Genomic DNA, 27,007 nt, shown 5'->3' with positions numbered 1-27,007 from the left:
CACAAAAGATACGAACATCAGTGCATTGTTTCAATTGCTGAAGAAATTTCAAGGGAGCAAAGACACCTCGCAACCATTATCAGACTTTGATTTCTGCATGTCCTTCCTTTACTTCTGTGATGATAATTAGGGAAAATTATAAATGATTGCAGAGTTTGACCCCAGGGCATTTAACATTTTTAAGTGCCATCTGTATTATCTAATAGATTTAAGTTTGAACCAAATTAGTATTAGCTTTATTAAGTTGAATTTTTATCGTTAGAAATCAATTCGGTATGTATGATGCCTCTCTGTATGTAGAGTGTAAGCATTTAATCAGAAATGCCCTTCTCTGCTCATACCAGAATATATGGAATTTTCTGTTATCACTAGTGATTGAATTCAGGACGAACTCAAGCAAAACTATGAAGCAGGACAGATTTTCTTTTGCAATCACCTTCTCACTTCCCTTTCTACTTTAAGCATCTCTCCTGGCCTCATTTCCAGTTGTTACCTGGGTATTGGCATTTTAATAGAAAATTGCTGCTAGTAAAAAGCCTGTAAGGGCCAGCTAAATGAATCATTCATAGTAGGCTTTTAGATGGAAATGGAGCCCTATGGGAGAGACATTTTCCAGAGAAGGGCAGCCATCGATTTGTGCTGCTGGCATTGTGGGCGTATCGTATAGGATTCCAAGTAGTAGTTCCGAGACAGAGTCTTTATTTGAGTTTTGCCACTACAGTATTCCTGAGGCCCTTTAACCCTGCATCCCGTGTGGCTACTGCTATATCCTTCTTCATCACTTCATAGCTTAGCTTCTTTAAGGCAAAATCTGCAGTCACTGACATTTCCTTAGTCCCCTCTCCATTGCAACGTGGCTTCTTCCCCCAATTACTTCACTGAGATTGTGCTGGCAGGCATTAGCAATTGCCAAGTTGACTGGCTAGCTTGTCCTTCTGTTATGATCTCTGGGGAATTTAACACTGAGTTCACTCCCTGGTTCTTAAAATCCTGTCCTCCTTTAGTTTCCAAGGCAATGCTCTTTCCTGGTTCTCCTAATCTCTTGGTACTAGAATAAATGAAAGGTGGGTCTGGGGTAAGAACTGTCTTTAATACAGACAATTGTATTTTCTCAATTCTTAGGCCAAGTACCATGTGAATGACTCTTAAATCCCCATTCTAACCAGATCATTTCCCTGAGGCCATTCGAAAGAGCTTTGGAAACATTCCTAACTCAGCTAATACCTCCTCCTCATATTCTTATGAATCCTCTCTTTTACCCATTATCTTCAATGCTAGTGATCCCTGAAGTTTTGTCATGAACCCTCTTTTCTTCTTCCTTTCCTTTCTCCTCCTGATCTTATCAGTGCCCTGGTCCTCTATTCCCAGGTTTAATGTTCTTATTACTAAGATCACAAGGGGGAAATACACATTTTTAGAAAACCTTCAACATTATTTTCATAAGTTCTTCACCTGTATTTGTGCAACACTTTATGCATACTTTATTGCAGCATACATTACATATCGCCATCATGCTTTGTCCGCCTCTTGAATTTTAGCACTCTGAGGAAAGGCTGCTATTTGCCTTTGGGTTTTCCTAACCTAGCACAAATTCTGAGAAAATTATGGTCGATACTCAGTCCATACCTTTTTAAGTGAAGGTAACTGCAAGCAAAAACTAGATTTCAGATAGCTCCAAGTCACACAGAAAATTTCATACATTTGAATTCTCTATACTTTATTGAGGTCTTAGAGGATAAAATATATAGCAATTACTTTCACTAATTACATTATGTGAGATATGGTAAATATAAAGTATACCTCAGGTCCACAGGGCAGCTCAGAAATGTTAGCAATGATGTCATCTCCTGTGATTTTAAAAGTCTCGTCCTCTGAACAAGGTCAGGGGAATAAAAAAGTGTGTAAGTTGAACCTGAATTAAGTCTGATGTTCTGGATGAATAAAGAATATTTTATAAGCATCACTCAGATTGTAAGTTTCCTGAACTTCAGGGGATTTCCCTGAAGAACTGTGTTTAGAAGTTTCCTTAAAAATTGTTTTTTTGGCTACAGATTATCCTAGGGGGAAAAATTGCATTGGGGGATAGTGTTCTTTGCAAGCCTAGTTCCTTGGAAAGGTTCAGGACTGGGAGTCCCAATTTATAGTTTATAATGGATTATTTATTTTATCGTGAATTTCTAATTTGCCATGTTTCATTTTTAGCTACCTTAGGCATAAAATAAACTATTTGTGCTTCTTTTTTACTTTGTGGTGACACATTGAAAAATAAAAATTAGATACATGCTATTGGAGAGGTTTGCGATTCTCTTTAAATAATGTCAGTCAGCAAACCACAGTCTATGAGCCAAATCTGGCCATCACCTGTTTTTGTGTGGCCTGCAATCTTAGAAAACAGTTTTCTCATTTTTAAAGTATTTTAAAAAGTCAAATGAAGAATAACATTTCATGATATGCGAAAATTATATGAAATTCACATTTCAGTGTCCATAAAGTTTTGTATTTCATCATTTAAAAATTGTGGAGTTCTTGACCTGCAAAGCATAAAAATTTACTCTCTGAAACTTTGAAGAAAAAGTTTGCTGACCTCTGTTCTATAAAGCACTTTTACATAAATCAAAGACACAATTAGCTTAAAAAATTTCCCTAATGCAACATTTTAACACTAGCCTAGACATTGAAATAATGAGTGCTGTGTCTCACCTATATCTGTGTCTAACCTTCTCTAGTACCTTATTTGTCTAGGCATAAGGTTGAATGCATAATGGATGTGTAAATAAAAACTGCTTAATGAATTTATTTCTCTATCTGTGCAGGTTTGAGTAAAGACCTTGCCTTATCCCATTGGAATTTTAATTAATAACATCCTAAAAATGCAACATAAATACAAGTATTTATAATAAGGATAATTTGAAATTACTTGACTGGACCCTGAAGGATATGTTCAGAAACAAAACCTAAAATCTTCAGACTGACTTAACTCAAAGCCACGTCTGGGAAGGACTGGAGGTGATAACTTAGGCAGCCAAAGAGGTGCCTCTGAATTAATATCTGGACAAACAGGTTGATTTTTGCCTAATTCTAGCTTAATAATTTCAAATGCAGCATTACCAGTGACATCAACCATTAAAAAAACAAAAAGACCTAAAAATTAGGCAACCTATAGCAAAGACATTCATTCCATTGTGTAAAATATAACTCAGCATTTTTGGCTTGGTTATTTAATATCATCAGCATCTTAGCGAATTTTCCCTTTTGGTTATAAGCAGCCCATAGTAATTTTACTTTTTAAAGAGCGTGCCTTTTCTAGCTGCTTGGATAAGGCAGGTTGTATTGTAAATCCTACCTAAGTGTAGCTTGAATAAACCAGTCAAGAAGTTAACCTCTGTTTGACAAACTAATTGGCTGTAGGTTTAAAGCCATCAGTTATGTAATAAAACTGTATGCAATCAATTAGGGTGAACTGATTATGTTCAGCCAGCTTTATTTCTAAAGAAATCTTTTTAGCAGTTGAAGTCTCTGAGTTACTTGCTTAACTCCTAGAAAATGATTCAGCCTTTTGAATAAGCATGAGGTTTTCAATTCCCTGCGAATTTCACAGGGCTTTCATGTAATGGGTTGCCTTTTTTACCGAAGGGAGCAATATCAAGTGCACGTGGGAAGAAGTGCTCTGACATAAGTCAGTTCCTTAGAGAATCACCAATGAGCCATTAATGTGTGCGGCCCCCCTCTGGATGAGCAGGGGCCTGGAATGGAATGCAATGCAGGAGGAGTCTGAGATGGGGACGAGCCTACTTCCTCATGGGCTATTATTTTCCACTGGGAAGCTGCAGATCTGATCCAGAGCTGAGCAGTTAATCCTGAGATGATCCTAAATAATGAGATGAAAACTTGGAAACTGGACAAAAAACAGACCATTCAGAGAAAGGTGGGAGTGGGTTGGAGCCTGGTCACACACCTCAGCCAAGAGAGGAGAACTGTGTTTCAGCCATCAGCGATGTTCAAAATGTTCTTGCCACTTATCAAAAGGGATTGGGTATTTTTGAGTAAAAATCATAATTTTCCTTCTGTCAGCATTCTAGATCTGCTTTTGAAATTAAAGCTCTTGTTCAGTTATCACCATTTGTATTATATTTATATAATTTTTAATTTATACTAATTTGTCAGAAACACTTTGTAATTTCATTGTTTGTTATGAAATCAGAATTAAAGCCCAGTTAATGTTATCTCTGTATGCTCCCTATAAGGAATACCTGGCACTGACCAAGGAAGACAAATTTCCAGGTAATGTATACTATACATAACTGAAGATTGAAAAATTACTCATGTAATTGATTATCATTTTGTCCCCACCAAATCTGTCCTATTCACAACTATTCCCTACATAATAGCTCTCACCAAATATTTGTTGAAGTGATTAATGTGGTTCTGGTTCTTGTAATAGCACAAAAAGCATGGAGCACATTTTTATAGTTACCACAGATGCAAAATAAACTAAACACATAGTTCAGGGCCATTTCAGTTCCCTCTGAAAAACTTTTCATTCAGTTCCAGAGGGTCTTACCAGATGGTATTGAATGAAACACCTTATTATGGTTTCAAATGTTCGATACTAAAGTACTTTCTTCAAAACACCTTATTGGAAAATGAAATAATGCTTTCACACTTGGATTGATAGCTGCTTTAGATTGAGCTTGTCTTATTTTAAAAACTAAAGATATAGTTTAGTAAAGTTTTTCTAGTGTTCTTGGATTGAATCTATCAGCCTACAGCACCAAATGCTAGAGAAAATACAATGTGGAGCAACTGGAACTTTCATATCTGGCAGGTGGGAATGAAAAATGGTACATCCACTCTGGAAAATGGTTTGACAGTTTCCTGTAAAGTTATACTTACTGTATGTCCCAACAATCCCACTCATGGTTATTTACCCTAGAAAAATGAAAACTTATGTACAGGCAAAAGTCTGTGCACAGATATTCATAGCAGCTTTATTTGTGATAGCCAAAACCTGGAAATGACCCAAATATGCTTCATCAGATTAATAAACAAACTGTAGTACATCCACACAGTGGAATATTTCTCAGAAGCAAATGGAACAAGGTATTTATATACAGAATTACATGTATGATTCTCAAAGACATTATGCCAAGTGAGAGAAGCCAGTCTTAAGCCACTTACATGCTATGTGATTCCATTTATTTGATGTTCTCAAAAAGATTAAACTATAGTGATGGATGGGAAACAGATGTGGCTCAAGCGATTGGGCTCCCATCTACCATATAGGAAGTCCAGGTTTCAATTACTGGGGCTTCCTGGTAAAGGCAAGCTAGCCCAAGCAGTGAGCTGGCCCGAGTAGAGGGCTGGCCCACGTGGAGAGCTGGCCCATGAAGAGTGCTCATCTGTATGGAGTTCTGGCATGTGCAGGAGTGCTGACCTGCATAGAGTGCTAGTGCACATGGAGAGCTGGCGCAGCAAGATGATGCAAAAAAACGAGACACAGAGGAGAGACAGTAAGAGACAAAGCAGGTCAGGGAAGCTGAGGTAGCACAAGAGATTGAGCACCTCTCTCCTACTTCAGAAAGACCCAGTATCAGTTCCTGGTGTTGCCTAAAGAGAAGACAAACAGACACAGAAGAACACACAGTAAATGGATGCAGAAAGCAGATACTGAGCACAAAACAACTAGGGGTCAGTGATAAATCATTCAGTCTTTGAAAAACAAAACTAGGGAAGCAAATGTGGCTCAAATGATAGAGCTTCCGCCTACCATATGGGAGGACCTGGATTCGATCTGTTTCACCCTTCCTGGTATAAAAGAAGAAGAGAAAGTGTGCCCGTGTGGCAAGCCAGTACCCATGTGAGTACCTCCATGGTAAGCCAGTGCCCTGTGTAAGTGAGTCACACAGCAAGATGATGGCACATCAAAAGAGAGACAAAGGGAGAGTCAAGGTGAAGTGCAGCAGAGACCAGGAACTGAGGTGGTGCAATTGACACAGAACCTCTCTCCCCATCAGAGGTCTCCAGGATCAAATCCCGGTGAATCCTAGAGGAGAGAAAATGAGAAGAGAAGACAACACAGACAGCAAAAACAGCAGGGTGGGAGGAGGGGGAGGACGGGAAGGGGGAGGGGATATAGATAAATATAGAAAAATAAATAAATCTTTAAAAAAAACTATAGTGATTTTAAAAAGATCAGTGGTTGCCAGAGGTATGGGTGGGGTAGGGTGAGGTTATGGCTATAAAGAGGTAGCAGAAGGGAGTTTTTGGATTGAGAGAACTGTTCTGAATCCTAATTGTGGTATTGGTTACATGAATCTATATTTTTGTTAAACTCCATGGAACTGTACACTAAAAGAAAAAGATTACCTTATGATCATTTAAGAAATAAAATAAAAATCTCTCAGTCTTTAAGATTCAGATATTTCTTGAACCAGCTGAAACTTACATCAAGTGATATCTTCTCAGGCATATCACAACATGAGACCATTAGGTTTTGGAAGCCATGGTATAGTTATCTGAGAGCTGGTAAGGTGAGGAATCAGCTAAAGTATAATATTAAAGGAAGAAATAAAATAGGTATGTTCAAAAAGGAGACTTTCCTATAATTATTCAAAAAGAAGAGTTGGGAGATCTTGTCAGAACCCATCACTTAGCTGTCCAGTTACATGCATTTCCTGCTCTGGGACCTATTCTGGCATTATTTAGTATTGCAGCATTTGAAAGAAGAATTAGAAATGTGTTATGTTAGAAATAGCCTTGCTTTAAGGGACATGCATATTGATATGCCAGGAAAACTTGGACAGTTTTCTTACTGCAATCATTTTTTTTCCCATCCAGACAAGTCCAATGGAAATCACATATTTACTAAATGATTGATGTTTATATTCTTCCGGAGTCATGAGAATTACCAACCTAGATCAGATCATTAGGCTGCCTAGTCTAACAACTTGCTTCTGGCTTAGGTAATTATCTGATGCTTTTGAGCAACGTTCAGGTCTTCTTTACTGAGCATTTGGCCACTGTTTCACATAGTATTAATTCTCATTGTTGAGGCACAATTGAGAAATCTAGGTTGAAAATAAACAATATGGCCCAACTAAGTTTTCTTGACTTTTAAAAGATATTTTTGTTTTGACAATCTTTATGATATTGGTTAGATACCAAATTGTGAAGAAAGTTGTGATATACTTGATTTAATTTCTGAGGGTTCAATTTTTTACTTGACTATGCTGCAAAAATGACTAGGTAACAGTCCCTTTTAATCTAATGGGTTGTATACTTCTAGAAGTCCCATATTTCTTAACAAGGAAAGCAAATCATCTTCTCCATATTTGCAATATGGTTGCTGAGTGAGTTATGTTCTATGGTCTTGTTGTGGAATTTAAGAGAAGTTCAATTATTTGAGTATAGAGAGGCCATAGGCAGACATGAATAGTTTGGTCTCAGAGCTAATTATTTCCAAATCATTGATAAGTCTTTAGACAGTTGCTTTGTTCCATTATCTTTCTGATACATACCTTTGATTCCTTAACAATGGAACAGTTTAATTGACTAATGGAATGTAATTCTCTCTACCTTCCTATGTCCTAGGTAGATGTAGAATGTATAGGAATTGTCCTAGAGTCAACAGCAACTTATTTAGCATTTACAGCTCCTTAGTGAGGATTTTTTATGAATGCCAGGTGAGAGATGAGCTCTCTTTTGCAAATCCCCAGGAGTTAAAATATAGGTATCCTACTTCATGGGACTATTTTCTTGTGTATAAGAAGAGTTCTAGCTGAGGTTTTCAACTGATACAAAGGCAGCAATGCCACTTGAGGAGCTACTTGAGGACAGAGTATATGAAGGATTATAATAGTGGTTTTTCAGCCAAGGTGATTTTGCCCCCAGGGGGCATTTGGCAATGTCTGAGGTTACCTTTGGTTGTCAAAATTGGGGGAGGGAGCTGTGCTTACTGGCATTTAGTAGGTAGAGGCCAGAGGTGCTGCTAAACATTCCCCAAATACAGGACAGTCTCCCACAATAATGACATGTCAGTCCAAAATGCCAATAGTACCAAGGTTGAGAAACCCTATTCTAAGTGGGGAAACACGGTTTTCAAGCACTGAGCAATGTGCCTTGAACATGGTAGGTACAGAATTTGTATTGATGGAATTTCCACATGGGGCTTCTCAAATCAGACTCAGGGCTTAGAGGCATAGTATTAATTATTGTAAACAAGTAAATTGCAAAGCACTGTTAATTTAACACAAATCTCATGAAGTGTATTACCATTATTCCACAACACATTAATTAGGCATACATGCAAAGCAGCTCATCAAGAGGACAATCTCTGTTATCACTTTTAACCTATGAGGCTAGTCTTTGTTTTCCTCTCTTCTCTGCTATAGTTTTATACTTCTCATTGATTTTTCCTTATCTCCAGTATCAATGGCACACAAAGTTTCTAGAGCTGATGTCCCACTGGCCAGTGCTCTGTTGCTTCCATCACACTTCTCCAGGGCTACAATTGCTTGTGTTTTGCTTTAGTTCTTTTAGATTGCTAATACTCTCCTTAGTTATCTGATCCCTAAACTTGAAGGATTTTGGAGAAAGAAATACAATTGCTTTGTCTCTACTCTGAATTGTGGATCTTGAAAATAAACTCCTTATGATGAGATAGGAAAAAATAGGGCCAGGAGGTGGCTATATAGTAGGTTGTACAGGGGAAAGTACACAGTAGAAGGGATTTGGCAGCTCAGTTCCCAGTTTAAGAAAGAAGATGGCCTGTCCCTAATCTTTCGGGCAGATTTTTGCTTAGTCTGGTGGTGCTTATGATGGCTCACATGGATCTTGCTTTGCTGATCTGGGGACTAGCCAGGGAGCATTATCCCCTTTTCTTCCTTTCTAGAAGAACAGTGATGTAACTATGGGCTACAGAGCAGCTACTGATCTCACCTAAAGTTTGTGTCTGCTCCTTGCTCACAAATCCTTAAAGCAGTCTATCTTTAGATCTACCTTTAGTGTGCTATTAGTTTGCATACAAAGGAAGTCCACATTCTAGAATTCAGGACATGCTTGAAACTTGGTACTTATAGTTCCTTTAGCCAAGAGAGACCTCTCATTTTGCAGTTAGAGATTTTTTTAACATTCAAACTTATAAATGCAAACTGAGAGTTCTAGCTTATTAAAACAAGTCATCAGCATTCAAATAATGATAGATTCTTTCATCCTTGGAAGAAATAGAGAGCAGTGTTTGGCTCTCCAAAATGGGACAAGTTACTTTTCTAAGAACCAGAAGGGCCAACAAAGGCGAACTTTCCTACTTTGGAATTTTACTTGGGACTTGGTCCATTGTTTTTCTGTTCTTCACATCCAGATTTACAGTCACCAGATAACTGACAAGGGAAGAGAAAAGATGAAGATTTCCATTGTAGAATTCACTGCTGCATAATAGAATTTTATCTACCTATTAGCCTCTACAAAACCCAGAAATTTGTAATTAATATGATTCACAGAGATATTCATGTATACCCATATTGTTATTTTTTAAACCAGTGGTATTAGAAAGCCATTGGTCATCATTTTCACAAACTGTGTAAAAGTTCTCAGGATGTCAAGAGTATAAATTCCTGAGACTTGGGTAAATGTACCATTGTTTCAAGCAGATTTACTATAGAAATGAACTCTAAAAACAGGTTGTACAGATAAAAATGATGCCTTGATCATTTTAGACTTCAGGATTTCATTTTCTTTTCTTTTTCTTCTTTTTTTCAGCAAAGTTATCCTCATGTTTCAGAAATAACAGTATTAAATGCTATGAAGAAGGGTTAGAGGATCAAGATTGAGGTTGCTTTATAAAGACAAGTTAAAAGCTTCAATTTATACTTCAGAATAACAAGATATGAAAGGATTTTGTCAAATCCTTTGTTCATTGTGTAATGTTTATTTAACAAGAAATGAGTGTTTTCAATGAGATTAAACTGTGGATTTTATTGAAAAGACTTTAAGAAGTAAGGTCTCTGTTCTTTAAACCCTGTTGATTTAAAAAAATATTGCTCAATACTTTGAAGGTGATTTTTATTCAGTTTTCTTTACTTGCCATTGGTTATTACAGACTTAGAACCTTAAATCTTATTCTTTTAGTCTTCATATGCTATTTTAAAATCTTGGCAAGGTAGTGTTCTTTGTGCTTGCTCTTATTTGAAGGCCACAGCAAAATCTCGACTCCTCTGTAGGAAGAAGCCTGGATGTCATTGGCAGTGCAAAAACTGTTAGCCAGGAAATCTCTTCAGTCAGCAATGTGACTGTACAGCTGCATGGTCTTCTGTGGGTCAGAAGTTAGTGACCAGATATCCCTGTTTGCCTAGGGCAATCTGAGTTTACACCTGGTGTTCCAGCCTAACTGTATGGCACCCTCTCCCAAAAGCATCCTGGTTTGACTAATAACTTAAATGTTCACACTAGGCTTAAAGGCTAGAGAGAGAGAATGGTAATGGTCTCAAGGTGTTCTGTTTTTAGGGGAGGAGGAAAATGAGATAGAATGCTTTAGAGTTTCTTGGAAACCGAGAAAGAAAACACTTGCAGGTGTTTTTATAAACTGTCAAGACAAAAAGTGGGGATGGAGGAGAAAAAATAAATGTCAAAATAGCATGGCTATTAATAACTGGGACAAAGCCAGGAGGTGTGGTTGAGGGGGAGGGTGGGGAATGCATGGGTCTAGGCATTCAATGTTACTCTGAGAAACCTAAGTATTTAAATAGTAAGAGTATATGGTATAGAGGTCAAGGGCAGGGGCTTTGGTGTAGGACTGCCTGGTATTCACTTTCCCTAAGCTGTCAATTAAAGGAAAAGATGCATAAGTCCACAATGCCTCATTTCCCTCACCTTTAAAATGGGAATAATTATAGTAGGTCATAGGGTTATTGTGAGGATTAAATGAGCTAATACTTATAAAGCATAGTGGGAACACTCAGTACATGTCATCTGCTAGTAAATTGTTATTGTTGTTGTTTTCAGTGAGAGAAGAAGGTAGTGGCCATACCACTGTCATCCAGGGCCATGATTGAGGCTGCACGGGTTGTCTTCTAGAGGCAGAGGAGCGCACTGAACAACCCTGCCACTTGTTCCTGTCTCCATCACTTATTTGTTCAGCAAATTTCTGAATTTGTCTTTAGTTTGTCTCCACATCTGTAAATGGAGATCGAAATAGTATGGGCTTTTTAGATTTATTGTGACGATTAGATGAGCTACAATTCTTCTAAACCACTTGGCATGATCAGGGCTAAGTAAATGCTAGACCTTGTTCTAAAAGCGCTACTCCCTATAACCTTGTATGCATAATCAGGGAACAAGCAAGCCATTGACTTTCTGGATCTGTTAAACTTCATCATTCTTAAAAAGTGGATAATGAGCATGTGGTTCATATTGAGGCATGGAGGGGCTACAGGAAAGGAGGAATGTTTGAAGTGTAAGGAAAATGTCTTGCTAGAGAAGGGTGGTTGGAGGTAAAGTTCTGACATTCAGGAGAGGTGATGGCTTTGGAGTCCATTATCACATGAATGTGCAGGGGTGGTGGGGTGGGCGTGGCTGTGCATGTGAGTCCAGGGGCATGTGTGTTGTGAAAAGATGAGAACAAAGAACTGAATCATGAAGAATACCTTTCCTTGAAGGACTGGTTGAAAAAGGAAGGCCACCAAACAAGCAAACAAAAAACCCAACAGTTGAAGAGAGGCAGAATTAGGAGATAGGAGATGATGTTCAAGGATCAAGGCAAGAGAGCATTTCAAGAACAGCAACAGCAAATGCTGTGATGAAGTAAAATATGAATAAATCAGAAAAAAAGCAGCTGGGCCTGGTGTGTAAACTTCTAATAACATTAGTGAGACTAGTGTTGGCAGATTAATTCGGGCAGAATCTAGATTTCAATGTATTGAGACCTATCTATAAGATGAGAAATATTGAAAAGCAGCAAATAAAAATATAAAGCAAAATCAAATGAAAGCCTATTTTTTTTTCAAGGAGTTTGCTAATAAATGGAAAGAAAGAAAGAAAAGGAGAGGTAGAAAGAGAAAGAAAGAGAGAAAGAAAAAGAAAAAAGAAAAAAGAAAGAAAAAAGAAAGGGAAGTAGGGAGGTAGGAAGAAAACGAAAGGTGCTGTGCATGTGGGATGATGAGAAGAAGTTTGAAGATCTAAGAGACAGGGACTAATTGTTAGGGCAAATTTGTGGAGGTCAAGGAAGAGGGCCTAGATTAAGGTCTTACGTGTAGAAGTTAAACTTGAGAAAGAGGAAGGATATCATTTGTCTGAGTCAGATGAGGAGACAAGGAAAAGGAAGTATTTGGAAAAGTTAGGAGTAAAAGTGTGAAGCTAAATCTCCCATTAATGCCATATTTATTTGTAAAGTTGGTGATGAAGTCATGCAGGTAGAAGGATAAGGAGAGATAAAGGTGTGAACAGAAAAAAAAAGGTTTAAATATGGTGAATAAAATATGGGTTAAACAGTAGTGAAAGCTCAACTGAGGTTGGAAATAAAGTATTTGTGATAGCAACAAACGTCAGTTAGCATTATGTGTTTTTTTCCCTTAATTTTGTGATTTTTTTCAAAACTTTTAAACTTCCAAGGTGTAAAAATAATGGAAGTACGTGCTTTGTAAGGATCTGGGGATTTTAAATGTGAATATGGCAGATGAATGAAGTATGAGAGCTCAAAGGACTGAGAATGCTGATGAGAGGATCAAGGAAGTGATAGGAAAGGAAGCAGGGGTTCAGTAAGAAATGGAAGGAAGCCAGGAAAAGACCCCATGAACTGGGAGACCAGGGAGAAACCAAAGGGGTGATGTTTCAATGAGCTGAAAGAATAGGTACAGAGGGAGTGTAAAGAGAGAAGTTTAACTGGGGAGTTTTCTTGTTTAAGATATTAGAGACAGAGGGGTTCTGAGAAATGAAGAGGGGCAGGCATTAGGGTGGTACTAATATGGTGACCTCTAAGTGATAAAATCATTTTCATGGAATGTTGAAAGAGACCTCAGCAATAATTTATTTAGTCTACTTCCCTTTTTCAGTATTTTCAGTCTGAAGTCCTGTGAGCTAAAGTAGCTTGATAACGAACAGTGGATTTTGGCAAAACAGCTAGTAGAAACCAGGTCCCCTTGTTGCTTATATGGGGCTGTATTTAATAAACCACACAATTATAAATTTGAAAGAGTCAGGGACTGATTTGCTCAGAGAAGGTGGAAACATTATATTATAAAGTGACTCTAGATAATTCTTAGAAATGAACAAATGTCTCTTTCTATATCACATCATCAGATTAATTTGTGGTGTCAAATGGCATGTCCATCAAAAGGAAAATGTAATCCAGGTGACATACAACATTGCCTAGCAGTAGCCTTTGCTTACAACTAGTGAATTAGTGGTACTTTCGGTTAATTCAAGTGGATGGACCTCAAGGCAATACTCTTTGTAGAATGCACTGCAATGGTTATATACTGTTTTTACATTCTATTAAAAGTGCTTTGAGTATTAATCCACATGGTCTGATGATATGAAATTAATTTCGAGGTCACTTTGGGGATTACAGTCATGTCTTATATCATTTATTCATTTATGTATTATAAGAAATAAATCTTCTTCTAGAAGATAATAAGGCTCACCCGATTGTGGAGAAGAAAACAATTTATTCTCAATCTTGCAAGAAGGGGCGCACAACCAGAAAACATGGCTGGTGCCCCCAACAAAGAAAAATGACACAATTTATACCCCTAAGCCTAGCACGCAAGCAGTTCCTCGATTTCTCCATAGATTGGATACTTCAGAAGTAACAACCTATCCGAGAAGATCTAACATTCCCTCGAAAAATTTGTGATTAACCGCTTCCCCTATCACATTCCAACCATTTTAGTTTTCACCTGTTCCCCTTTGCCAAATAAGGAATAGAATTTAGTGCTCAACTGATACTGACTTAGCTCTTTCTTGGGCATCTTTTTTACTGCTGATAGGACTGGCTTAAGCAGGTTTCCTTTGTTCCTGCTTTACCCGAGAGCAGGAGACTGAGGCAGTAGGCCGCCAGGTTACATTAATTAATATTTTCTTCCTTTATGTGAAAACTAAAGTAATCTTTGTTCCTTACATGTATCTACCCACTATTTGTGAAATAATTTGCTTCATAGCCAACACTAAGTATATCATGTTATGGCAGAAAGATTGAGCTCTATCTTTGGGCAAGTACTAACCTATCTAAAACTCACTTTTCTCATCAAGCAAATGAAAATACTACATCCTCTCCCTACCTTTCATGGTTGTTGTGAAGGGCAAATGAGGGCACGGAAAATGGTGTCAAAGTACATGGAATACTGAGGATAATATGCCTTCAAATCCTGACTCTGCACTGAATAAATGGGTGTTTATGGTTATGTAAATTATCTGACCTTCATTTTAATCATCTTTAAAACAAGAATAAAGATATTTATCTTTCATGTTGTTGCTAACTTCTATATATAATGCATGTACTGTATCTGTTACATAAAGAAACTATTATTAACACATAATAGCAAAAGTTATAATTACTTGGATATTTAAAAGTGCTCTCCTCCCATCTTCATATTCCTTTTCTTCCGGTGACCTGATTAAATCCATACACCTAACTTGACCTTTTTGCCTCCCTCATGTTTAATTCAGTCCTCTCTATGGTGGCAGGGAACTGGAAACAGTGTCAATTCATCCCCTCCCTGTTTGGTTTGCCCCACTCCTTTTCACTGATTTTTGACAATGGGATAACTTACATATTCATTTTGGATATTAAGATTTCAGGTGGCGTAGTACCTTAGCTTTTCTGAAAACCAAGGGAAAATAGAGTATCTGAGAAAATGCAAATTCGTATCTGATACCTGAAAGGCAGGGTAAACTTAATACCCAGTCCTTCTTGGACAACATTTTAGAAAGACTGCCTTGTAGATTTCAAACCTATGCATTCCACGTGTAAAGGAAATTCAGCTACAAATGAGTGGAATATAATGCCAATTTGGAAATTCAATCTGAATATGAGTGAACCAGAAAAGCTCTGGAGTTAGTAACTAAAAGAAATGGATGAGTTAGGTTTATTTAGTTCTGTGCATATTTACTGAGTGCCTATTATAGGTATGTTATTTTTCTAGGTAGTTGTGTATGTAAGTGTAAAAACTAGACAAAGTTCCCTGCCATCATTGAGTTTTACTTCTAGAAGAGAGAGACAGGAAACAATACACATAATAAATAGAAAACTACCTAGTAGTATAAGTGATGACTGCTGTAGACCAAAGGGGAGAAAAATGGTAGAGCAACTAAAGGAGCAACAACAGTAGGTGCATGGCTACGATCAGGGTGGGTCTACCTGAGAAGGAGACGTTTGAGACATGTAAATATTTGGGAGAAGAGCAGAGAAATTCTGCTTGGGCAGAGGCCCCTGACAGGGTGTGTGCCTGAAGCGTTTGAGGATCAACAAGGAGACCTGAGCAGAGAGAAGGGAAACAGGAGAAGGTGTGGTCGGAGGGAGAGCAAAGTGGTTCTTTGCAAATCAGTTTGACTTTTAGTGTGGTTTTAAAAATCACCAAAGTTGAATCCTTTTAGCATATGAAGCAGAGAAGCAATCATCCTTCTTTACCAGGGGAACATGAATCAAGTTCAAAAGGCTTCCCACTGTGAATCCCTAGTGCCTTTCTAAGTCCAGGCCAGGTAAGATTTAGGTGTTGCTAGCCTAATTTGCCATCTATGTGGGGCAGGACTTTCAGTCTTAGAGACATTATATGATTCTTGTTAGCCAGTGATGATAATTTTCAATTTTAGAGTAAATTAAGGCATGAATTTTGTAAGCCAGTGATCACTACAGAGTGACTATTTAGAAACAATCTTTATAAAAGCTTTACAAGTGTCATATGTAGATTTGTAGAATGGAATTGGGGTAAGTTCTGGGTAAGGCAGCCACATAAGTACTAACTCTTTGCCCAGGAGGTGAAGCGATGTTTATCTTGGCAGCAGGTTTTGTGGAGGTGCCACCATTCCCTCACCTCAGTAAGTCTGAGTGCTTACTGATTAGTAGACTCCTAATCTATCACATTTTTCTTACCCAATCCTAACATGACTTCATATTCCTTCCTAAGGCAATACTTTGGCAGCCACTGCCACAGATGGTGGCCCTCAAAGTACAAAGTCTATTTGCCATTCTGGGTTAACTAGAAAAAAGAAGTTGCTTTAGAAATTAATGAAGTGAAGTTTGCTTGAAATACAGGGGAGCAATTGACTAGGTACCTTGGGCTCTTAGCCAAACCATGTACCTACAAGGAGGTGTAAATACAGGGTAGAACTTCTGGATGGTCAGGTACCAAAAGTAAACAGTATGAGAAAGAAGCATGGGAAGACAATAAACATGTTCACATTTCATAGGAGTAGTGAAAAATCCTTCTCCTTTTCTTTTTCCTTTTCTCCATTTTATAATATGAGAACAAGTATGCTCACAATGAAATTAGCAGTGGGAAAAACTTAAACAAATAAAAGGAAATACTTCTTCACTTAGCGTATAATCAGCAGAGGCTTTTCTGTTGAGGAAGGTCAGGGAGTCAAATGCTGAAGAGGAAAAGAAAAGAGAGGAAAATCTGGTTAATTTTATGACCAATAATAACATTGTAATTATGCACTAAGATAAGAATAATGAAGTTGAAGCTTTGGGGCATAAAACGATAGTCTCAGAGGACAGGAAGGAATTCTCCCACTCTTACCCTAACATATGAATGGCACCAAAGAACTGGCCAGATGCATTATGGGGTAACATGTTTTCCCAGGAGGCAGCTCCTATGAACCTGGAAAACCATTCTTGAAAGACCAGTGGCTACTTTTATCTGGGAAATCCAGTATTTCAGGGGAAATTAGCCTTGAATCCCAGAAAAAGGAATTTTGTAGTTGGTGGAATGATAAACTCCCCAGTGATAGAGTCTAATTTTGCTTTTGACCCAGTGTGTGAATTTCTTTAAACATAATATTCATCTAACTAACTTAACCTATCACATGGATGAAAATTGGCCTCCCATACAGAGCACATGAGCTATCCCTTAGGAGTTATAAATATGCTCTTGCTCCTCTGCCAATTTTTTTCCAAGTTTCACCTAGTTGCTTGTAGCTTCTGACTTTGTTTCTTGGCAGTGTAGAATGCTTAATTGGGAGCTTGTGTTCTTGGTCCTTAGGGAAGCTTTGAATCCTCAGTGGTCTCCAAGGGTTCCCTGCTTAGTTTTGAACTGGCTACCAAATGGGGAACACCTAGGAAGGCAAAGCTGATCTGTCTTCTCTTCCCATAGCTCTCCAAAGGACGTGAATTGAGGGAAACAATGTCCTACCGATCCCTTTGGATCCTCCTTAAATGCAGATGAAGTCTAGGTCAGAAAGTCAGTGTACCCTTGGCCTTTCCTTTTAATCTTGCCTTAGACCATTTGGGACATTAGCCTGATTTGTTCTTCACCTCCATTTACTCATTCACTTTTAAAATTTACTACATTCCTCTATGTTGGGCGTGGAAATAGTATGAGGCAGGGTAATTAGCCCAGTAAACAAATAACCTCCAAATCTCAGCTGTTTAACAACGAAAAGTTCATTTCTCACTGACATCTCAATCTGAAGAATGTTGGATGGCTCCCTTGTTGGCTGCCCTCAAGCTGGTGAGTCAGGATTCTAGACTGCTTCTAAAGTCTAGCTTGCCGTCTCAAAGTCCTTCAAGTCCAGCTGCCAAAATGGGCAAAGAATGTATACAATCATTTCAGAGTTTGTAGCCTAGTCTGGAGGTAATATGCATAATATTCACCCTCTTCCCATTGGCCAGAACCCAGTTACAAGGTCCCAGTAAAACTGCAAAGGAGGTTGGGAAATACAGTCTTCCAGTGTCTTCACTAAGAAGAAACAGTATTGGGGAACTTCTAACCAGTCTCTACCATATATATGAGGTTTTCTACCAACAGACAGAATTATTTTTAATAAAATGAAGTTACAGATTTGGCAATGCTCAGTAAGTTAAATGTGCCATTTATTTATCTGTTTATTCAATGACAAGCATTTATCAAACATATTCATGTAATAGAGAGAGAATTTTAGAATCAGATCTAGTTTATATCAATGTCCTACTATTTTATCAATTGTATAATCTTGGAAAAGTATCTAACTTTTCCTAGGCTTTAGTTTCCTTAAATTGGAAAATGGAAGCAATAAAACATACCTTTCAATTTGCTGTGATAGTGAAATAAAATAAGACATGTTGAATAACTCTTATATACACACTGTGTAATAGGAATCATGCAGGTATGTTGGGAGAGGGGGAAGGTTGGCAAAGATGAGCAAGTCTGATACGTCTTCTCAAATTGCCCATGAGCTCACTGTCTCTAAAAGAGAAGTCAAATTTGTTTTAGAAACTAGACACTAAGTAAGCTCCGTGAAGGCAGCATTGAGTCTATCTTTTTATTTTTATCAACTGCATTCCAAAGCATAGTTCAGTGTCAGGATAATGACAGATGTTCAATAAATAGTGTTGAATCAATGCTTAAAGGGAGGAGTTAGAAAATGAGATTCTTTTTCTGTTTTCTTTCCGTATCACTTACTCTGCCCCCGGAGTTCACAAAAATCTGAAGTGATAAGATAATGTTTAGGGGAAGCAGATGTGACTCAAGTGATTGGGCCCCCACCTATAATATGGGAGGTCCACTGTTTGGTTCCTGTGCCTCCTAAAGAAGACAGTAAGTTGGCACTGCAACCTGACATAGCCAGATGATGCAATGAGAGACACAAGAGGAAGAACATGATGAGAGACGCAACGAAGCAGGGAGGAGAGGTTCCCAGTGCTTCCTAAAGAGGACAAGCAGGATGGCAAGCTGGCGCAATGGGCAGGTATAGCAAACTGACATGACAAGTTAACGCAACAAGAGACACAAGAGGAAAAACCTAACTAGAGACACAACAAAGCAGGGAAAAGTGGTGGCTTAAGTGATTAGTCACCTCCTTCCCACATCAGAGGTCCCAGGTTCAGTTCCTGGTGCCTCCTAAAGAAACAAAGAAGATGAACAGACAGCAAATGCGATCAATGAGGGGGGTGGGGTGGGGAAGAGAGAAATAAAATTTTAAAATCTTAAAAAAAAAAAAAAAGAAAATGTTTAGGATGATGTAATTTCTTGAGTCCATACCAAACTTAATCCAAACTGTAGAGATTGTTTTGAAGTATCCCTATGTTCTGCCCGTGGTACACAACTGCTTATAATTTTTTAATCTTGTGCATGATTTATCTATGGTATATGTATATTTTTAACCTTGTATATTTTGCTTAATCAGCTTTATTTCCCATCCTGAGCCTGGACATTCTATTTTTTGTCTGACTGGTTTCTATACACCTATTTTGCCATCAGGGTTCTTAAAACTCCAACCACAACTTTGCTTCATAGTTTGTCTAAAGCCTTTGCTATACACAAGCCATTCTATCTCTGAATATGCAATGCCAATTTTGTATCTTGGTAATTCAGCTATGTTTTGTTGCTCAAAGGTGAATTCCAAATAGTCCTTGAAAATCCCCTTCATCTTGCTGAATTGTGGTGCACCACCTTTCAGGTGGAGCCATTGCATTTAAAGGATGACTTGGTAGTAACTTACCTGGGAGTCTCTGGCCCAGTATCCTATTTGTAAGAATCTTAATAAACATTTTGCCCAACAAACTAGATGGTAACTTGTTGATCTAACCATGCATCCTACCCTCTTCTATCCCTGGTTCATATTTATTACCTCAGTGAGCAGAATGCTTGGGTGTCTGCCTCCTCTTTCAACCCTCTTCCTTATAAGTGCAATTAATTTTTATGCGATTTTTCCTGTATTAGATAAATATCCATGTGTATTGCTTAGTATACATAATAAGGAAACTGAGGCACATAGGAGCCTGTCTCCTGCCAAAGGTGACCGGGAATCAAAAGAAAAGACATTGGAATTGACGTCTTCAAACTACTGTCTTTATTCATCGGATCATAGCTCTTCTCTTGGTAAGATTCCCCTTGGCTCTCCTTCCTATGGCTGATACCAGGGACACAATATTTTCATTAAGATCTCCAACATTTTCTCCATCAGCTCCCACTCAGTTTGTCCTTCTGTGAGGTCCAAATGGAATGTGTTGTTTTCTGCCAAGAAATGGATCTGTTTCTTTTTTCTCCAAAGGAGAAGATCTGGAATTACAAAATGAGCAAATATAGCCAGGTGTATGCATTTTTACTCCCATTAAAATGTCAAAGTACAAACATAAGAACTTATTCTGAAAGACCTTTAGCATGCCAATTCTGGACTTATTTCCATATATTTCTACTAAATTACTTCAATAACCTCTGTGTGCAGTGTGTTGAGGAAATTTCATCTTTATATCATAAGAGCAGGGAAGGCAAATTTTCAGAGATTTGTGAAATTAATTTTTCAGATGTTTTACACAGAGTAGATTACTTCTCAGGTTTTAGGTGAAACATACATTGGGATAAATTATGTAAAGAAAATTATATTTAGAGAGGAAAAATTCCAACCCAAACTCAAATACTTTGTCTTCTTCCTAGGTCACCTGAGGACAAAAATAGAATCTTCTTATGCTCTTTGTTCCTTTCTCTAGGATATTTTATATGAGTTCAAAGAAAAAAAGATCTGTCAAGAGATTAGCATAGATGCTGTATCCATCAGGGTAGGACAGGTCAGTATGTGGTAATAAGTAACACATAAATCTCAATACCTTAAAACCAGAACTGCTTATTTATTTATTTATTTTTATACTTCGTGTCCATCTCCGGTTGGCAAGATTCTAGGCTGAGAGAATGGCGTCCCTCTTGAGTATTGTTTGTCACTGTCTCAGGGACAAACTTAGAACTCTTAAGCAGGGGTTGGCAAATTTTTCCTGTAAAGGACCATATGTAAATATTTTAGGCTTGGTGGGTCATACAATCTCTTTCTCATTCAACTCTGCCTTTAGCACAAAAGCGGTCAAGACAACAAGTAAACAAAGGAGTATGGCTATGTTCCAATAAAACTTTATTTTCAACAACAGAGGGCTGGATTTAGCCCATGGCCTATAGTTTTTCACCCTTACTCTAGAGGGTTTTACTCTGGCAATTAAGTTGTCTGGCCCAAAAGAGACACTTGTTGCTTCTGCTCAATAATTAATGACTAATTAGTGATTCCTCCCAACCAGAAGAGGGCTGGGAAGTGCTAACCTACCACTTCCTGCAGTAAGCCTGGGCTTACTTAACTTCATGCACATGTACACAGAAAAATGGAGAAGCAGCTGATGGTATTTTTAAAGTTCCATATGTTTGATTAGGCCTATCAGTCTTTTTTAATTTCTGTACCCCTTCAGTTTTCCCTTTAATTCAGTAAAACAGACTTTAAAAGATGTTAGCATTCATTAGCTATTTAAGAGACAGTAGAAGTGGCCACCCAATCAAAGAGAATACTGCTCAGCCCAGTGTTTATTCAATCTTTGTGACCAGGTCTGGGATAAAGAGTGGGGGCTATTCATGCATTAAATTTTCATCTTTGGGAGTCCTAAGGTGAGTCACAAAATGCATCCTAGAAGCAGATCTTGGGAAAGGATTTGGAAGTACAAGAGAGGCATTTTGTCAGATGACATTCCACAACAGTGAAATTGCCTAGGGGATGAAATAATTTTCTCACAGACCAGTTTCTGAAAGGTTTTCTAGTCATAACAGTATAGCCAATGCAGTATAGCATTGGGGATCAATGACAACAAGTGGGGATTTTCAGTCCATTTTACTATAAATGGAGTTTCACTTAAGTTTGTTTTACCACAAAAGAATGCACCAATGTATTTGGTTTTCTCAATCTCTCCCATCCCCAACTCATAGTCCCCTCCCACATTTGAACTATATATTTATTTTGTCCCCTCCTACTTAGTCTTTGTTTTATAGTCTCATGGTTCTTTACCCTCAGTTGACACCCCTCTCTCAAGTTATATTAGCTCTGCTTTGAAAGCAAACTTAAATAGTCCACTTATTTTTATACAGTTCAATTCCTTAATATGTTTTAATTTTTTCCTCAGAAGTAGCTTGGCTAGATATGGAAAATGCATATTCAAGTGGGTTTGTCTGCTAGTTAAATGGAGACATTAGGAATCTATTGTGTAGGTAATAAGTGCCCTATAAATTGAAATACCTGTTCAGACCGATTATAATCATACCTTCTAAAATGTCAAAATACTTTCTCATATATTATCATATAAGCAGTATACTTTACTGAGTCCATTTTTAATAATTAATTTAAAAAAATGCAATGGGGAGCAGAGCATATACTGGACTAGGAGTCATTATTTAATGACAGTTCTTGACTTTCAGTTTCCTAACTAGTGATATTACTTTGAAATATGAGAATATTCCAGAGGCAAAGATTTCTCAGCTATGACCAAGAGTACAATCTTAAAAAGAGCAAAAGTAACCTTCATTTTAAAAATATTTTCAAGGTCCAGTTGACATTTTTAGTCCAAGTAATGCGGTTCTGTGTTTGAAATTAATTGTATATGGTTTCAGTGAAGGTGCTGCTATTGTTTTCTTTCACAAATTTCAAATTTCATTCCCCAGATTAGCAGCCAATATTTATTAATATCAAGCTATCATAGACAGCTTAAGAGACAGTATTCAAGTTTTTCTGACTGCCATAATAATACTAATAAATAATGTATGTGCCAGGCACTGTACTGACTTTTCAAAGTACATTTAACTGTCACAGCCATTTAATGAGCTTGATACCATACAGTTATTCTTCTCAGTTTGCAAAGGAGGAAAATGAGGCACAGTTAGGTTCAATCACTTCAGGAAGTAAGAGTCAGGATTTGAACCCAGGCAGTTTATACCAGAGTTAATGTGAAGAAGCAGGATCCGTTATGTAACCACCATGCTGTAACATCTTTCACAGCAGTGATGGTGTGATTGGCACTGAGAGACCTGGGGGAGTGCTGGGGGAGAGGGGCAGAGAAATTTGAAGTCTTTTAAACAAGCAATCCACAGAATTGGAGAAAAGCTATGCTCTTTTTCTGCTTATCTGAATTAACCACAAATTTACTGAACATAGGCAACTTTATTTTACTGGGACTGTGCAGATACAGGGACAATGCTAACGCCCTTGATTTCGGCAATTGCTCAGTGTAGAGATTTTTGTCTGGCATGAAGGAAAGGAGAAAGGAAAGAAAGCATTCATAAGTTTCAGCTGCTTTCCACAAGTCATCAGTGAATTTGGCCCCTCTTAGCAGCTCTCTACCTTCCCACCTGGCTTGTCGGCCTCCAGCTTCCTGGGAAACACTGTGGTGTACTCGGGTTCCCATACAGGACCGCCTTGCCTTGCAAAGAAGATTAATATAAAATATCAGTCGAAGTCTTTGTATTCCCATCCCGATCTTTATCTCAGAATAAAGGAGGGACATTTATCTCCTTTAGACCTGTGAGTCACAGGCATGGAGGAGCTGGGAACATTTCACTGGCAGGGAGAGTCGACAAAAATAGTCCTAGTGGATTTCAAGTTTATTTGACTAATTCTTTCACCACTTGTCAAATGAAACTACTTTTGTTTAGGTAACAAAACAAGCTGTTTCCTCTGCCATTTCTCCAGTGAGTAGTATAGGCACTTGTGGCAAACACACATTACTGCTAACTGTTATGATGTTTGCTGTCAAATTCATTTATTTATACAACTGCTGTAAAAAGCCTGAGGCCCATAAGCAGCCATGAAAGATTTCAGAGTCATGGTGTGGGGTCAGGAGAGGGGAAAAAAAGTCTCCACTGGTTATGAGAAAGGAACTGACACAGGAAATGGTCACATATGGCGCAGATTTATTGTGTCCGGGGCTTCCCATTCAAATCTCATTATAGCCACAGCTTAGAGCAGGGCATGGCACAGCCACATCTATTTTCGTTTTGGCATCCAACAGAATTACTACTCCAGTTTCAAACCGAGGGCTAGAGAGGTGATAAGTTTATCATTCTGGGGAAAGAGTGCTCCAGCAAGCGTATTTGTAAAGAAAGCTGTTGGCTGGCCCTGCCTTTAAATTAACCCATGAACATCGCTTTTTTTTTTCTCAAAAGCTGGCAGGCAAAAAAGACAGAAGGGTGAAAAAAAAGGATGGGAGAGGGAGGAGAACATTGCAAAAGGAATGAACAGAAGAGTTAAGATGAGATGACTGGGCTTTGCAGGTTTGTTTTCCTTGGTCAATGGAAAGAGATGGTGTCCCACTTACTACACACACACGCATACACACACACACACGCATGAGCACGCACTATGTGTGCTGTTTTTTTGCCTTTGTTTTCTAAAAACGTGGTTTCTAATGCCCGTGTTTTAACATTTTCTTCAGCTGTCACTTGTTTCTCCCAACATAGTTTGTTACAGATGATGGCAGGAGCTATTTTAGAATATCAGGTAAATGTTGCTTTGAGATGAGGATAGAGGCAAGAAAGGCAAAAGGAGAGAGTAAAGTCTTTTTAGAAAACTGCTGTTTTAAATTATGGGGATGATGGTGAATATTTAGTAGTACCTATTTATCTCCAGCTCCACACATACACATCATCTCATTTATTCCTTACCATCATCCCATGAATTAGGTATTCTCCTCCACCCCTGTTACAAATGAAGAAAACTAAGTCTGAGAGAATATAAACAGCCTGCCCTTGGTTTTGCAGTAGAAAGTGGCAAAGCCAGAACGCAATGCAAATCTCTAACTTGAAAACCTGATCTCTCACCCGCTAAGCTGTACTTCCTGAGCTTGCATATGCCTTGGCTGTTTTCAATGTAGTATTCAAAGATTAAAAATCATAATTGAGACCATATCCATTGATGCTTGTGGAGCAAATCATATTACAACAAAATAACAAAAATACAAAAACTTTCTAAGCCACTTATTGCAGGCAATATACAGAGATGACATTTTAGCGTAGTAAAAGAATATAAAATAGTCCTCTGGAATTTCTTTGACTGGCCTTTCATCACTAAAAGTAAGTTTTATTATTAAAAAATTAAAGAGAAAAATGGTTGTTTCAGAAGAAGGGCTATTTAATACATACCTAACCCCATCTCCCTCAATCTTCATTATCACTTCATCTCTTACATTCTTCTCTAGATTTTTTTTCCTTTCAAGTAACATGTCTATAAAAAGAGAGCAAATATTTCAAAATATCCTCCAAGAGGACTTAAAAAAGGCAGAAAGGCCTTTAACAGAAGGCCTTACAGGCATTGATTTAGGCAAAGGCTGGTTTTATGTGGTTTTTCATTTTCCTCCAGTTAATTTGGAGATGTATTCCCATGAAAGATAGACCCAAGCCCGAGACCTCCGGTGAGGTTGCCCTTAAAATGTGGCCAGCTTGCCATGCCCACCACGCCTTTATGCCCACCACGCCTTTGTGTCCGCAGACGTGGGGACTCTCACCGGCAGCAACTCTTCTGACCCAGGAGCATCAGTCCTTCAGAGCTGTCTTCAAATGCGGCCATCCCCTTATCTGCTTTCTCATGGCTCCTAAGCATTTTGGAAGCCCCCTGCCCACCTCAGTCACTGCTAGAACGCCATCTTCCACATTCCAAATTATGTCAGAGAAGACTGCTCTTGAGTGCCACTGTCTTACAAACCATGTAAGCCAACCTGGAAATGCCTTCATTTTGAAGGCCCACGACCCAAATATTGAATACTTGTACTTTCTTGATTTAATGAATGTTTAAGCTTCTTGAGTTACGTTTTCTAATAATGATAACTATCTGTGTGTATGGGTTATGTGCAAGTATAGGTACCTTATCTCTTTTATAATGAGCACCAGCTATGGTCATTTAATAGATTTTAAAGACCTCTAATTCCAAACTTCAAATAGGCAAAGTTATGTTTCCTGTCATCTATATTAAACCGATTATTCGTAAGAACTTCACTCTCAATTTATCTTCACTTTATAAATCTAACACATATCCATTAGTATTTTTTAATTAATTAATTTTTTTATTTTTCTCCCCTTCCCTGAACCACCCCACCCTCCAGTTGTCTGCTCTCCGTGTCCATTCATTATGTGTGTTCTTCTGTGTCCACTTGTATTCTTGTCAGTAGCACCCGGAATCTGTGTCTCGTTTTCGTTACGTCATCTTGCTGGGTCAGTTCTCTACATGTTCCTGGGCAGCCTGCACTTTTTTCACGCTGGGCAACTTTCCTTACAGGGCACACTCCTTGCATGTGGGGCTCCCCTATGCAGAGGACACCCCTATGTGGCATGGCACTCCTTGCGTGCATCAGCGGTGCCCATGGGCCAGCTCATCACACGGGTCAGGAGGCCCTGGGTTTGAACCTTGGAGCTCTCATGTGGTAGGTGGACACCCTATCTGTTGAGCCAAATCTGCTCCTCTATCCATTATTTTTGAAATTTTAAAATCAATTTTAGATAGAATTTCCCATTCTAAAACAGTAGACTTTCTATACTATTTTCAATATGACCAAAGATATGCTATTTAATATTTTTTAGAAGATCTTAGTTGATCCCTTTGTATATTTAGGAACACAACTTTGAAATTTTGGAGCTTCACTCGTCATAGCCTGAGGGTCTGAGGCAATATATATTGATGGGGATAAATTCAACCTTTCTTCAGTTTATTTGATCTGTGCCCATTTATATTTGTTAAATTAGAAATAATGAGGCATAAATGTGTTCTGACATAAAAGATTTATTTTCATTTCTTGAAAATAAAAAAATGATTATATACATTGTTTTTGTCAAAATCTCCTACATTTTACTCTACCATGATTGTGAAATCTATCACAAAATGACTAAAAAAAATTATTGAAGGAAATGATGATGTTAACCTCAAGGAAAAAAAGCATTAATGTTGATGTATTTCATTCAACTTTAAACATAAAAATTTTTCTTTTTCTCTTGAAAAGGGGGGGAAGATGGAAGGATTCTTTGTGCCTTTGAATAAAAACACTTATTTAAAAAAATACCTTTTTTTCTTTCCTTCTGACCCATTTTTCTAAAGA

At 38.0% G+C, this 27,007-nt stretch overlaps 1 protein-coding gene across 8 annotated transcripts in view; it reads left to right on the top strand.

Moving 5' to 3' along the window:
- PKHD1 (PKHD1 ciliary IPT domain containing fibrocystin/polyductin) overlaps window positions 1-27,007 on the top strand; it is a 568,785-nt gene that overhangs the window by 435,542 nt on the left and 106,236 nt on the right. The window contains exon 61 of one of the 8 annotated variants that reach the window (XM_058306871.2): window positions 9,757-10,660. The exons of the other annotated variants lie outside the window; for them this stretch is intronic. Coding sequence (XP_058162854.1) covers window positions 9,757-9,827 — 71 coding nt within the window. The 3' untranslated portion in view covers window positions 9,828-10,660. Of the gene's footprint in view, window positions 1-9,756; window positions 10,661-27,007 lie in introns of those variants that run through there. 8 annotated transcript variants of the gene reach the window in all.

Source organism: Dasypus novemcinctus, chromosome 11 (assembly GCF_030445035.2).
Source record: "Dasypus novemcinctus isolate mDasNov1 chromosome 11, mDasNov1.1.hap2, whole genome shotgun sequence".
In the NCBI taxonomy this organism is placed as follows: Eukaryota; Metazoa; Chordata; class Mammalia; order Cingulata; family Dasypodidae; genus Dasypus; species Dasypus novemcinctus.
The sequence above is the reverse complement of the archived record's forward strand: the minus strand, read 5'-3'. Positions and strand labels throughout refer to the sequence as shown.